At 36.9% G+C, this 14,039-nt stretch overlaps 1 protein-coding gene across 2 annotated transcripts in view; it reads right to left on the bottom strand.

The window, feature by feature from the left end:
* Positions 1-710: 710 nt before the first annotated feature.
* LOC128665814 (forkhead box protein A4-B-like) overlaps positions 711-14,039 on the bottom strand; it is a 248,237-nt gene continuing 234,908 nt past the window's right edge. The window contains exons 1-2 of one of the 2 annotated variants that reach the window (XM_053720032.1): positions 4,222-4,643; positions 711-2,321 (exon numbers count right to left, since the gene is read on the bottom strand). In XM_053720032.1, the coding sequence (XP_053576007.1) occupies positions 1,212-2,321; positions 4,222-4,290 (1,179 nt within the window). In that variant the 5' untranslated portion in view covers positions 4,291-4,643 and the 3' untranslated portion in view covers positions 711-1,211. Of the gene's footprint in view, positions 2,322-4,221; positions 4,644-14,039 lie in introns of those variants that run through there. The other variant, XM_053720031.1, reaches the window with a different exon arrangement.

Here is a 14,039-nt window from a genome sequence, read left to right as displayed (position 1 = left end):
GAGGCTGGAGGGAGCTTTAGTGAATCAGTTACATAGAATAACATAGGAACTGGTGAAGCTGGAGAGGCTGGAGGGAGCTTTAGTGAATCAGTTACATAGAATAACATAGGAACTGGGGAAGCTGGAGAGGCTGGAGGGAGCTTTAGTGAATCAGTTACATAGAATAACATAGGAACTGGTGAAGCTGGAGAGGCTGGAGGGAGCTTTAGTGAATCAGTTACATAGAATAACATAGGAGCTGATGAAGCTGGAGAGGCGGTAGGGATCTTTAGTGAATCAGTTACATAGAATAACATTGGAACTGGTGAAGCTGGAGAGGCTGGAGAGAGCTTTAGTGAATCAATTACATAGAATAACATAGGAACTGGAGAAGCTGGAGAGGTTGGAGGGAGCTTTAGTGAATCAGTTACATAGAATAACATAGGAACTGGTGAAGCTGGAGAGGCTGGAGGGAGCTTTAGTGAATCAGTTACATAGAATAACATAGGAACTGGTGAAGCTGGAGAGGCTGGAGGGAGCTTTAGTGAATCAGTTACATAGAATAACATAGGAACTGGTGAGGCTGGAGGGAGCATTAGGGAATTAGTATTATAGTATAACAGGAACTGTACGTTATAAGAATAATACCAAGATCATTAAACCAGAACATTCCGTCATATCAACAACAGATATTGTTTTAATGCACAGAACAGACAGAAGAACAAGACACATTTTCTTATTTAATTGAATAATTTATTTTACAGCAGGAATTGGGAACGCGCCATTGTCCCTTCAGACACAGATATGCCCATGTAATATTTATTTACAGTTTTTCAGCAAATTTTCTAAATATTCTTTATTTATTTTTCTCTTAATAAATACAAATGTTCTTTTGTCCCCAGGTCATTGCACTGAGAAGCAGATAACTAACAGTTTTCCTTTGTATAACAGTTTGTATTGCACCAATGAGCCATTTAATATAAGTTCTGGATTTGACAAATTGAGAAGAACATTACTCTCTATAAGCACAGTGCCAATAATAGCATAAATATTTTTTGCACAAATTCCCATTTTATATTTGTTATCCAGCTGAGTGACACATTACACTATCACTGCGTCTTCAGAATCTCTACGGATCCTAAACTTATAGTCTTATTCAGAAGCTACATAAAATGTGGAGGTTCCGTTTAGCAACAATTTGGAAGACACCTGTTATCTAAAAAGTCTGTTTATTAGAGAGAGCTGAGGATAGGCCGAGAGTACATGTTGGCATAATAGTTATTTTCATTGGTTGACGTTGGCATTTCCAGCCCATTTCTGACTGTCATATTGTGATAGTCAGAATTAAAGTTGGGGTAGTGGGGAAGGTGCTCGGAGGTGGGACACAAGTCCATTTTGGAGGGGTATGTCTGTTCCTGCTCACTGGACATCAGTTGGGTGATGGAGAATGGATGTCTACTAGAGTACAAATCATGCTTGATCTGGGTATCATCACCAACCAAGCTGAGGAAGCTATCACTAGAGAGGCTCAGAGGGGGGTAGCAAAGCTGAGAAGTTGATCCAACTTGATCAGAATTAGGACTGAAATTTACGGGGGACACTTTTGCTTGTTGACTTACATTTGTTTCTGTTGATTCCCTCTCGCCATTACTGACCATATCCTTAGGTGAATGTGATGCAGAGCAGTCATCATATCCAAGAGGAGAATCCCTCAAACTCACTGTTGTCTCATCACCAGGTTTGGCTGTTTTTTTCTCTCCATCCCCAGACCTGTGTCGTTCACATTTAAATCTCTTCTGCCGCCTCAGGTAACACCCATTCTCAAACATGTTGCCAGATTCAGGATGGAGGGTCCAATATGAACCTTTTCCTGGTTTTTCTGGTGACCGTGGAACCTTGACAAAGCAGTCATTGAAAGAGAGTGAGTGTCGGATTGAATTCTGCCACCTCTGCTGGTTTTGCCGATAATACGGGAAGAGGTCGATAATCCACTGGTAGATCTCATTCAATGTCATCATTTTATTTGTTGACTGCTGGATGGCCATGGTAATAAGAGAGATGTAGGAATAAGGTGGCTTGGCATGGGAGTAGTTTCTGCGGTATGCCCGAGGGTCCCTCTGGTAATCACTCTCCCCCTGGCAGTAACCCAGTGGATAAGCTGAGGAAGAGGCTGGAGATGCCAAGTTCTGTGCCACAGATCCAAGAGAACTCAGATTGCTCTGGATACTGGGCACAGGCCCTGCAAGACTGCTATTCATGTAGGCAATACTTGGTGTTACATCACCTGGTAAGAATGAGTTGCTAGGTAGCCCTGTACCCATAGTGTGTAGTCCAGAATAGGCCTAGAAAGAGACAGAATGAAGAGATTAGATTACATTGTATACTTTGTGATGCTGTTAATGCATAATCTGTAAAGTATATGTATATAAAAGGGAAATGTATAAGGCTAACACTGTATGGTTTTCTGTCTAAGGACCTGTATCTGCATTACACAGCACAGGGTGCTCATTATCAGTCTATAGATACTCAGCATCATTATACAGCACAGTCTGGGGCTCTCCTGCTGGCGTGATATACATAAATGGATTAGGCCAGTCAGTGTGTGATTTCCTCTCAGCTCTATGACACTAAATGAATCATTTGTACAATATGCAGGGCTCATTGCATAACAATACCTGCTAATTGCCTGCTAATTGCTTGCCCAATTTTACCCAGACAGACAGTGGAGAAGCCTGTGATAAACTGATGTTCACTTCTAAATCAGCAAGTGATGGTAAAATAATGTTCACTATGTGTATCTGGCTGTCTGCTGATGGTCTGTGTTTATCTGAGAGAAAAAGAAACAAAGAGAGATAAAGAGAGAGAGAGAGAGAGAGAGAGAGAGAGAGAGAGAGAGAGAGAGAGAGAAAGAGAGAGACAGAGAAAGAGACAGAGAGAGAAAGAGAGAAAGAGAGAAATAAAGAGAGAGAGAAAGAAAGAAAGAGACAGAGAGAGAAAGAGAGAGAGAGAGAGAAAGAGAGAGACAGAGAGAGAAAGAGAGAAATAAAGAGAGAAAGAAAGAAAAAGAAAGGGGGAGGGAGACAGAGAAAAAAAGGGAGACAGTGAAAGAAAGATAGAGAGAAAAGCATGATAGAGAAAGAAAGAGAGGTAGACAGAAAGAGAGACCAAAAAGAGAAAGGAGAGAGAGAAAGAGACAATCAGAGAGAGAGAAAGAGACAATCAGAGAGAGAGTAAGAGAGAGAGAGGGGAGAAAAATGTCTGAAATATGTTCCCAATATTTTCTAAAAAACATTTTTAAGGAAAAGAGAGACACTTTAGTGTGACAATACAACGCTCTGATGACAAAATCTGTGTATCATGTGATTAGCGTTTCAAGTAGAACAGAATAGTTATGGAACAGATTGGTTAGACTATGCAACAAGTGGTACCCCAGCAACTTTAGTCAGTTTAGCTGCTAAACTTAGCAACAGGCATATAAGTGGGTTGGGTATTGGGAATATACAGACAGAACATAAAAAGGGACATAATATACAAGTAATGACAGTACAATACTATACAAGTAATGACAGTACAATACTATACAAGTAATGACAGTACAATACTATACAAGTAATGACAGTACAATACTATACAAGTAATGACAGTACAATACTATACAAATAATGACAGTACAATACTATACAAGTAATGACAGTACAATACTATACAAGTAATGACAGTACAATACTATACAAGTAATGACAGTACAATACTATACAAGTAATGACAGTACAATACTATACAAGTAATGACTGTACAATACTATACAAGTAATGACCGTACAATACTATACAAGTAATGACCGTACAATACTATACAAGTAATGACAGTACAATACTATACAAGTAATGACAGTACAATACTATACAAGTAATGACCGTACAATACTATACAAGTAATGACAGTACAATACTATACAAGTAATGACAGTACAATACTATACAAGTAATGACAGTACAATACTATACAAGTAATGACAGTACAATACTATACAAGTAATGACAGTACAATACTATACAAGTAATGACAATACAATACTATACAAGTAATGACAGTACAATAAACTTTAACCTCTGTTTTTTGCAAGTATTTCCATTAAAATATATAAGGAATTGGGCAGATATTGTATTACATTTAAATTTAATTCCAGATGTGAACCACTGTATGCATTTTCATGAGAGGGAGCATGAGATGATAACTTACCTCATTTTCTACATATAAATTATTCCAATCCATAGGGTCCTTCATTTCCAACTTGACTCTGTTAAGCATGGTCCTCAAACCCAAATCACTTTCACTTGAGGGTCCTGAAACCAGATGTTTGCAGATGCTGTCTAATCCACAAGTAGCTTCTTCTTGTGTTGTAAGGTGATTTAACTCTGTGTCTTTCCTTCCTCACTTTTAAAGACAACCTCATGGAACATTTGAATAGGTGCAGTCCCAAAAATGACTCCTCCCCTGGCCCACACAGTATGGCTGACCTCTACACTGGCTACCTGCAGAGCTAAATCACGTTAGGACAAAGGAAGTCAGGACTTCTCCCCCTACCCCTTTATTTCACACACACCTCCCAGCCTCCTCTTTTGCTCTTACCCTGTCCATCTCATCAAAATGCTAATAGGATCAGAGATTCACTTCCCCAAAAGATGTTCTAGGACCATGGTGGTATTTTTATTCCTATAATGTATTGTAAGGATCCTCTTCCTGTCCATTAATGTAAGGACATCTGTGTGTCTGTAAGGTGGGAATTCTTTTTACATGAACCTTTCCTGGTACTCATAAAATAAAAAGTCCTACAAAATAAATGTCATAAAAATATAATTTATACAACCATTCAATTTATATTTAGTGGTATAAATATATTTTTATATGCAATGTATATACTATATATATATATATATATATATATATATATATATATATATATATATATATATATATATATATATATATACAGTATATATATATAATTATGTTATTATGTATCTCTTATGATGATCTGTTCTTGCAGCCAAAAAAATAAAAACCCTGTAGAATAAATTCAATAAAATACTCAAGGCCTATACTTAATATAGGGAAGGTTTAAGCTTTTTAAGAAATTATGTATTATAAAAAAAAATTATTGTATTTAAAAGAGTATCAGTGAGAGACTTATGGGGGAAAAGTTTAAAAAAGAGGTCACTAAAGGAGAATGAGGTCCAAGTATTGCAATATTGATAATAACTATATCATAAATAAATACATATTTAATAATATATAAAATATGTTTTAATCAAACATGGAAATATATAAAATAAAAAGAAACCATAAAATAATACAAAATTAAGTAAAAAAAATAATAAAAAATATATCAAATGTATAATGTGGTATTAAAAATACAAATGTCAGATTGTGTTTTTTTAAGGAGGTGGGTACTGAACTTTTTTTACAACAAAATGTCAAGTGAAAAAAATATTTGGGAGGAAATTGTATCATTCAGAAATAATGAGACGCGCAAACACATTTAGTAAAACCATTTAAATGCTTCTCTATTTAAATTCTGTTCACAGATTAAGACAAATATACATTAATATAATCCAAACTTTTTCTACATTTTATAATACGAAATAAATAAGAATGAAAAAAAATCGATAAAAAATCATTTGACAGTTTATAAATGAATACAAAATAGATTAATATTTATTGAAAAGATCCAGAAATTAGAAAATGTATAAAATACATATCATATAAATCACTATATAAATATCATACATTTAAATATAAATGCACTATATACATATATTTCTTTATAAATGCACTATATACATATAATTCTTTATAAATGCACTATATACATATAATTCTTTATAAATGAAATACAAATACACTATGTTTACATACATATTGCTATATAAATTAAATACAAATGCACTATATACATATAATTCTTTATAAATGAAATACAAATACACTATAAACATATTTCTAAATAAATTAAATACAAATGCACTATATATACATATATTTCTATATAAATTAAATACAAATGCACTATATATACATATATTTCTATATAAATTAAATACAAATGCACTATATATACATATATTTCTATATAAATTAAATACAAATGCACTATATATACATATATTTCTATATAAATTAAATACAAATGCACTATATATACATATATTTCTAAATAAATTAAATACAAATGCACTATATATACATATATTTCTATATAAATTAAATACAAATGCACTATATATACATATATTTCTAAATAGATTAAATACAAATGCACTATATATACATATATTTCTAAATAGATTAAATACAAATGCACTATATACATACATTTCTATATAAATGAAATACAAATGCACTATATATACATATATTCCTATATAAATGATATACAAGTGCACTATATACATATATTTGTATATAAATTAAATAAATGAACTATATATACATATATTTGTATATATATATATAAAAATACAAATGCACTATATATACATACATTTCTATATAAATGCAATATATATATATATATATATATATATATATACTGTATATATATATATATATATATATATATATATATATATATATATATATATATATACTGTATATATATATATATATATATATATATATATACTATATTTCTATATACATGAAATAGATGCACTATCTATAGATATATTTATAAAACAAGCTTATAACATATAGGGAAGATGGCTATGTGAGATCTGTAGGGATCTATATGTATTCCCTAACCGCCCTTTTATCATATATTTGCTATCCTATACTATATAAAAGTGTCTATTAATGAGAATACAGAGTGAAGTTATATAGAAAACAACCTCTTTATAGGAACGTATAACACCTTTCAACCTTTGTATATGAGCACTCCATACATAAACTGTGTTATTTAAGAATAAGGACCTTGTTGTGTTTATTTAAGGGACACCTGATATAAGGCACCCTCTGTATTAGAATATGAAAAATACACAATTACACCCTCTCTTTATTACACAACTCCTATGTCTAATTAAACCAGCATGTCACGTAATACAGAGGAAATCACACAACTCATACAGTATCACCTGCGCAGTAACGAAGAGTTGGGTATCTTAGACTAATTAGCACTTGGGATAAGTCAGACTCTGGTTTCCTGATCTTGTTTATTAAACCTACTCAGTGCTTTGCATATAATTGACACTAATGCTGGAGCATATGCAAATAATACTGATATATACTGCTCTGTGTATAACACACCATAACCTTAGTATAATACAGCTATACACTGCTCTATGCATAACACACCATAACCCTAGTATAATACAGCTATACACTGCTCTGTGTATAACACACCATAACATTAGTATAATACTGTACTGATATACACTGCTCTGTGTATAACACACCATAAAATTAGTATAATACAGCTATACACTGCTCTATGCATAACACACCATAACCCTAGTATAATACTGACATACACTGCTCTGTGTATAACACACCATAACATTAGTATAATACTGTACTGATATACACTGCTCTGTGTATAACACACCATAACATTAGTATAATACTTTACTGATATACACTGCTCTGTGTATAACACACCATAAATTAGTATAATACTGATATACACTGCTCTGTGTATAACACACCATAAAATTAGTATAATACTGATATTGATATACACTGCTTTGTGTATAACACACCATAGCCCTAGTATAATACAGCTATACACTGCTCTGTGTATAACACACTATAGCCCTAGTATAATAGAGCTATCCACTGCTCTGTGTAAAACAAACCATAATACCAGTGTAATACAGCTATACACTGCTCTGTGTATAACATACCATAACCCTAGTATAATACAGATATACACTGCTCTGTGTATAACACACCATATCCCTAGTATAATACAGATATACACTGATCTGAGGAAACGGTCCTTTACGGACTGAGAAACGCGTAGCAATTAAATACTTGTTTTTAGACAGACCCGGTTTTCTGTGCCTTTTTAATATTACCACTGTTTGCAGTGGTTATACCCAGTTTGGTTTTTATCCCTTTGTTCCATACACTGACATTGGAAACTCGTTTGGAAACAAGGCTGATCGTGTGAGCAGCTACCCTTTTGGGATAAACAACACAGCCCTTTGGACTTCCACAGTGGCGATCGGGCTCACCAGACGACACACAGCCGACTCCATCTACCTCATCTGACCCACCCACAGGTCTCCCGGGTGAGACCCCCAGCGTACTGACTGCTGGTCCTGTGAATGTCAGCCTGCCTGTATGCACCCAGTTGGTTCTAGGTGCCACTCCACTTGTGAGTAGATTTTATTATAACTACTGTTTTCCAGTTTTCCAAACTGATTCACACTATGTTGGCGCCCCTTGTTTTTCTATCCTCCTAGATTTCCTGATTCATCACACCTTGGATTCAAGCGGAGCAAGCCATTTGTTTTGATCCTTTGAACTTTTGTTCTTTATATATCCTTTACATTGAATTTGGACTTTTTATCTCTGAACAATTATCACATATTGGACTTTTCAGTTTTTTGAGTTTAATCAAATTCAACTGTTCACATATTTTGTTGCAAGTCTTTAGTTCTTTGCAATATTCCAACTGATTTTTTGCTTATGTATCACAATTGTCTCAAGTCTTACGGTTTGTAACAAGTCACACATTCTCCTTTGATTAACAAGATTTCACCCAATCATATACACATATACACCTCTACTCTCACATCTGTCACGGTTCAACTCACACGATATCAGAGGAATTTCATTCACATCAACACAATTTCTATCAACACTACAGCGTGTCCCCTTAGTTTTTTCTTATAAAAAATACTTCTATACCATAACCCTAGTACAATACAGCTATAGACTGCTCTGTGTATAAGACACCATATCCCTAGTATAATACAGCTATACACTGCTCTGTGTATAACACACCATAACCCTAGTATAATACAGATATACACTGATCTGTGTATAACACACCATAACCCTAGTATAATAGAGCTATACATTGCTCTGTGTATAACACACCATAACCCTAGTATAATACAGCTATACACTGATCTGTGTATAACACACCATAACCCTAGTATAATACAGCTATACACTGATCTGTGTATAACACACCATAACCCTTGTATAATACAGCTATACACTGCTCTGTGTATAACACACCATACCCCTAGTATAATACAGCTATACACTGCTCTGTGTATAAACACCATAACCCTAGTATAATACAGCTATACACTACTCTGTGTATAACACACCATAACCCTAGTATAATACAGCTATACACTGATCTGTGTATAACACACCATAACCCTAGTATAATACAGCTATACACTGCTCTGTGTATAACACACCATAACCCTAATATAATACAGATATACACTGCTCTGTGTATAACACACCATAACCCTAGTATAATACAGATATACATTGCTCTGTGTATAACACACCATATCCCCAGTATAATACAGCTATACACTGCTCTGTGTATAACACACCATAACCCTAGTATAATACAGCTATAGACTGCTCTGTGTATAACACACCATAACCCTAATATAATACAGATATACACTGCTCTGTGTATAACACGCCATATCCCTAGTACAATACAGCTATACACTGCTCTGTGTATAACACACCATATCCCTAGTATAATACAGCTATACACTGCTCTGTGTATAACACACCATATCCCTAGTACAATACAGCTATAGACTGCTCTGTGTATAACAAACCATATCCCTAGTACAATACAGCTATAGACTGCTCTGTGTATAACAAACCATAACCCTAGTATAATACAGCTATACACTACTCTGTGTATAAACACCATAACCCTAGTATAATACAGCTATACACTGCTCTGTGTATAACACACCATATCCCTAGTACAATACAGCTACACACTACTCTGTGTATAACACACCATATCCCTAGTATAATACTGCTATAGACTGCTCTGTGTATAACACACCATATCCCTAGTATAATACAGCTATAGACTGCTCTGTGTATAACACACCATAACCCTAGTATAATACAGATATACACTGCTCTGTCTATAACACACCATATCCCTAGTACAATATAGCTATAGACTGCTCTGTGTATAACAAACCATAACCCTAGTATAATAAAGCTATACACTGCTCTGTGTATAACACACCATAACCCTAGTATAATACAGCTATACACTGCTCTGTGTATAACACACCATAACCCTAGTATAATACAGATATACACTGCTCTGTGTATAACACGCCATAACCCTAGTATAATACAGCTATACACTGCTCTGTGTATAACACACCATAACCCTAGTATAATACAGATATACACTGCTCTGTGTATAACACACCATAACCCTAGTATAATACAGCTATACAATGCTCTGTGTATAACACACCATAACCCTAGTATAATACAGCTATACACTGCTCTGTCTATAACACACCATAACCCTAGTATAATACAGCTATACACTGCTCTGTGTATAACACACCATAACCCTAGTATAATACAGCTATACAATGCTCTGTGTATAACACACCATAACCCTAGTATAATACAGCTATACACTGCTCTGTGTATAACACACCATAACCCTAGTATAATACAGATATACACTGCTCTGTGTATAACACGCCATAACCCTAGTATAATACAGCTATACACTGCTCTGTGTATAACACACCATAACCCTAGTATAATACAGCTATACACTGCTCTGTCTATAACACACCATAACCCTAGTATAATACAGCTATACACTGCTCTGTGTATAACACACCATAACCCTAGTATAATACAGATATACACTGCTCTGTGTATAACACACCATATCCCTAGTACAATACAGCTATAGACTGCTCTGTGTATAACAAACCATAACCCTAGTATAATACAGCTATACACTGCTCTGTGTATAACACACCATATCCCTAGTATAATACAACAATAGACTGCTCTGTGTATAACACACCATAACACTAGTATAATACAGCTATACACTGCTCTGTGTATAACACACCATATCCCTAGTATAATACAGCTATACACTGCTCTGTGTATAACACACCATAACCCTAGTATAATACAGATATACACTGCTCTGTGTATAACACACCTTAACCCTAGTATAATACAGCTATACACTGTTCTGTGTATAACACACCATAACCCTAGTATAATACAGCTATACACTGCTCTGTGTATAACACACCATAACCCTAGTATAATACAGCTATACACTGCTCTGTGTATAACACACCATAAACAACAAAGAGAGCACAATCTAAATTTGTGCTCATTAGGTTAGTACATCGGAAAACATCACGTAAAGGGTTACGGCTAAAAACAAATGAGCAGCAAACACAATATAAATACTTTAAAATAAAGTGTTACACTCAGATATATACACTATATAATAAAAAAAACATAAATTATGTTTACCTGATAATTTCCTTTTCTTCTGATGGAAAGAGTTCACAGCTGCATTCATTATTTTTGGGAAAACAATGCCCAAGCTATAGAGGACACTCAATGCCAAGACAAGAGGGTACAATAGGCGGCTCATACTGAGGGCACCAAGTCTGAACCTCCACCCAATAAAAAAATCCTGCTTCGTCCGAAGCCGAGAAAAACTTTTAATAAAAAATTGCAGGGACACTGACTCGCAGCTAGTCCAGAAGCCAAACCAGAGGCCACAAACGGACTCGACTGAGCCAACAGTTATCCAGGAGACACCGTTGCCCAACAGATGGTCCCCCACCACTCACAAATGAAGGGGACAGCAGCCAAAATCCCCCAAGGGGACAAGGCAAAGGAGAACAGAGGAAACCGAAAGGGCCCCTAATAAAAAAAGAACACCTCCAAGAGTGAACCCAGCTCACAGAGACCCAAAGGGGCCCAAACAGGGAAAGGAGGCCATGCCTATACCAGGCAAAACCCGGGCTAAGATCGGCAAAGAGACAGACAGACGTCTCTCCAACATCCTGCAAGAACGGAATGCAACTTAAGAGGCAAAGTCCTCTCAGTGTCTGACCATAGAAGACCAAAGCATTCGACCATGAAAAAGTGTGTAATACACACAGGTGAAAAAATAACAAGTTTGAGAACACAGAGTCCATAACAGGACGACACATAGGGTACTTGCGAGAAAGAAGAAGCAGTCAAGCAAGAAACAGACCGCAGAAGCAACCCCCAGACAGAGGGCACGCTCCAGGCAACCTAAGTCACTGGACCTACACACAGGTCCCTAAAAAGGGGAACACAAAACCTCAATCGAGGCCTCCCGAGAAGGAAGAGATACCCTCAGAGCCTGAAGGAAGAGTTAACCCTCTTCTGAAATCAATGGAGCAAGTTGAAAGGAAAATCTATACCCTAGCAGACTGAGCTAACAGCATAGACTCAACAAGGCTCACACATCCAGAGGAGACTGCGACCTGAATGCAGCGCCTTAGACCACTCGGCCATCCTGACCTGCAGACCCACAACCAGCTGGACCAACCCAACCTCAGGGATCCAAGACAGGGGAACAAAAGAATCCCGAATCAGGTACAGGAACGAGCGTAAGGTTAGCGCAGCCATCCCCACAGAGTACAAGTACAACCCGACTCTGAAAACAGACAACAAGGCCATAGACCTATGGATCTATCAAAATAAAGGCTCAACAAGACTGACTTGGAGCCAGCAAGACCCCAGGGGAAACTAATCCCACCTTTCCTTCTCCCATCCAGGAGAAGCCCCTAAAGGAAAGGGATGATGCCGGAAGGGCAACAACTGTCCTCAAGGCCTGAAACACAGATGTCCTAGAAAAGGACCCCCCTACAAGTAGCTTGCCAAGCAGAGACACAGCCAACCCATTCTCCTGCAGAGCAGGGAATACACAGGAACACTGGCAAGCTGACCAGGGGAATGCAACTCTAAGGCGCACCAGAAATTGGACATCCAGCGCCAGCAGCTGGGTTTCAGCCAACAACCCTTGAGGCGCAAGCCACACAGCTAACCACCAGATGACATGGGCTACTCTGTAGCAAAGAGTAAAAGATACTCCGAAAACCTGACCAACCATGACCAGGTTAGGTAGATGGAACAAGGACATAACCCAAGTTCCCACTCCATGGAACACCCCGACCAGCCCTGAGATCCAAGATTCCAAAACCACTCAAGACTGGGTCAGGAAAAAGGCCAAGTGAAGCTTCAGCAACCGGAAGTCTTAGGGAGAAAAACAGATCCGGGCACCTAATAGTTCAGGCAAATCTTACCCTAAAACTAAACACCCCATCTGGCCAAAAAGCCAGACACAAGGGATATGGATGCATCCAGAGAAACCAGATAGTGAGAAGAACTCGAAAAGCCCCGACCAAAAGGAAGGAACCACCCCTAGCTAAAGTCCAATGAGCAAGCCTAGAAGTCATATGAAGATACTTCTCAGAGCCTCAGGACAACCAAGGGATACCTCGAGGTAAAAAAATCCTACTAGCAGGACTAGTCTCCCTATTACCTCCGCACAAGCAGAGGACACAAGGAAGAGAAAGGCAATAAGCCTACCCAGCTCCGGAAACCCCAAGCTAAACAAACTCCCCATAGGGAACATCCATCACCCAGAAACACAGATCCCTAAAAGGAGATCCAACTCACCCGGAGACAATGGAAGAAGACCCAAAGGTCTCTTATAACTCAGACAGACGGTACATGTCAAAGTGTAAGAGCTGCATCTAGATACACTATAAACAGCTTATGCTTACACATGCAAGGTTTCAAAAGCAGCAACTGGTTTCAAACTGCAAACCTTCCGCATGCTAAACAGCTATCCTGTACAAGCTGTTGGATCAAGCCCAAAAGGACAAATCCAGAGGCCTAAAAGTGAAGGCCAAACCGCTCAACTGCGGTAAGGGGCGTTAAGCCCTCCAATCCTCCACCACATGGGGGAGACTAAGTTCTGATGAAATCAGATGTCAGATAGAGTG

This window comes from Bombina bombina, chromosome 7 (genome assembly GCF_027579735.1).
Source record: "Bombina bombina isolate aBomBom1 chromosome 7, aBomBom1.pri, whole genome shotgun sequence".
In the NCBI taxonomy this organism is placed as follows: Eukaryota; Metazoa; Chordata; class Amphibia; order Anura; family Bombinatoridae; genus Bombina; species Bombina bombina.
This window is presented reverse-complemented; position numbering and strand designations above follow the sequence as displayed.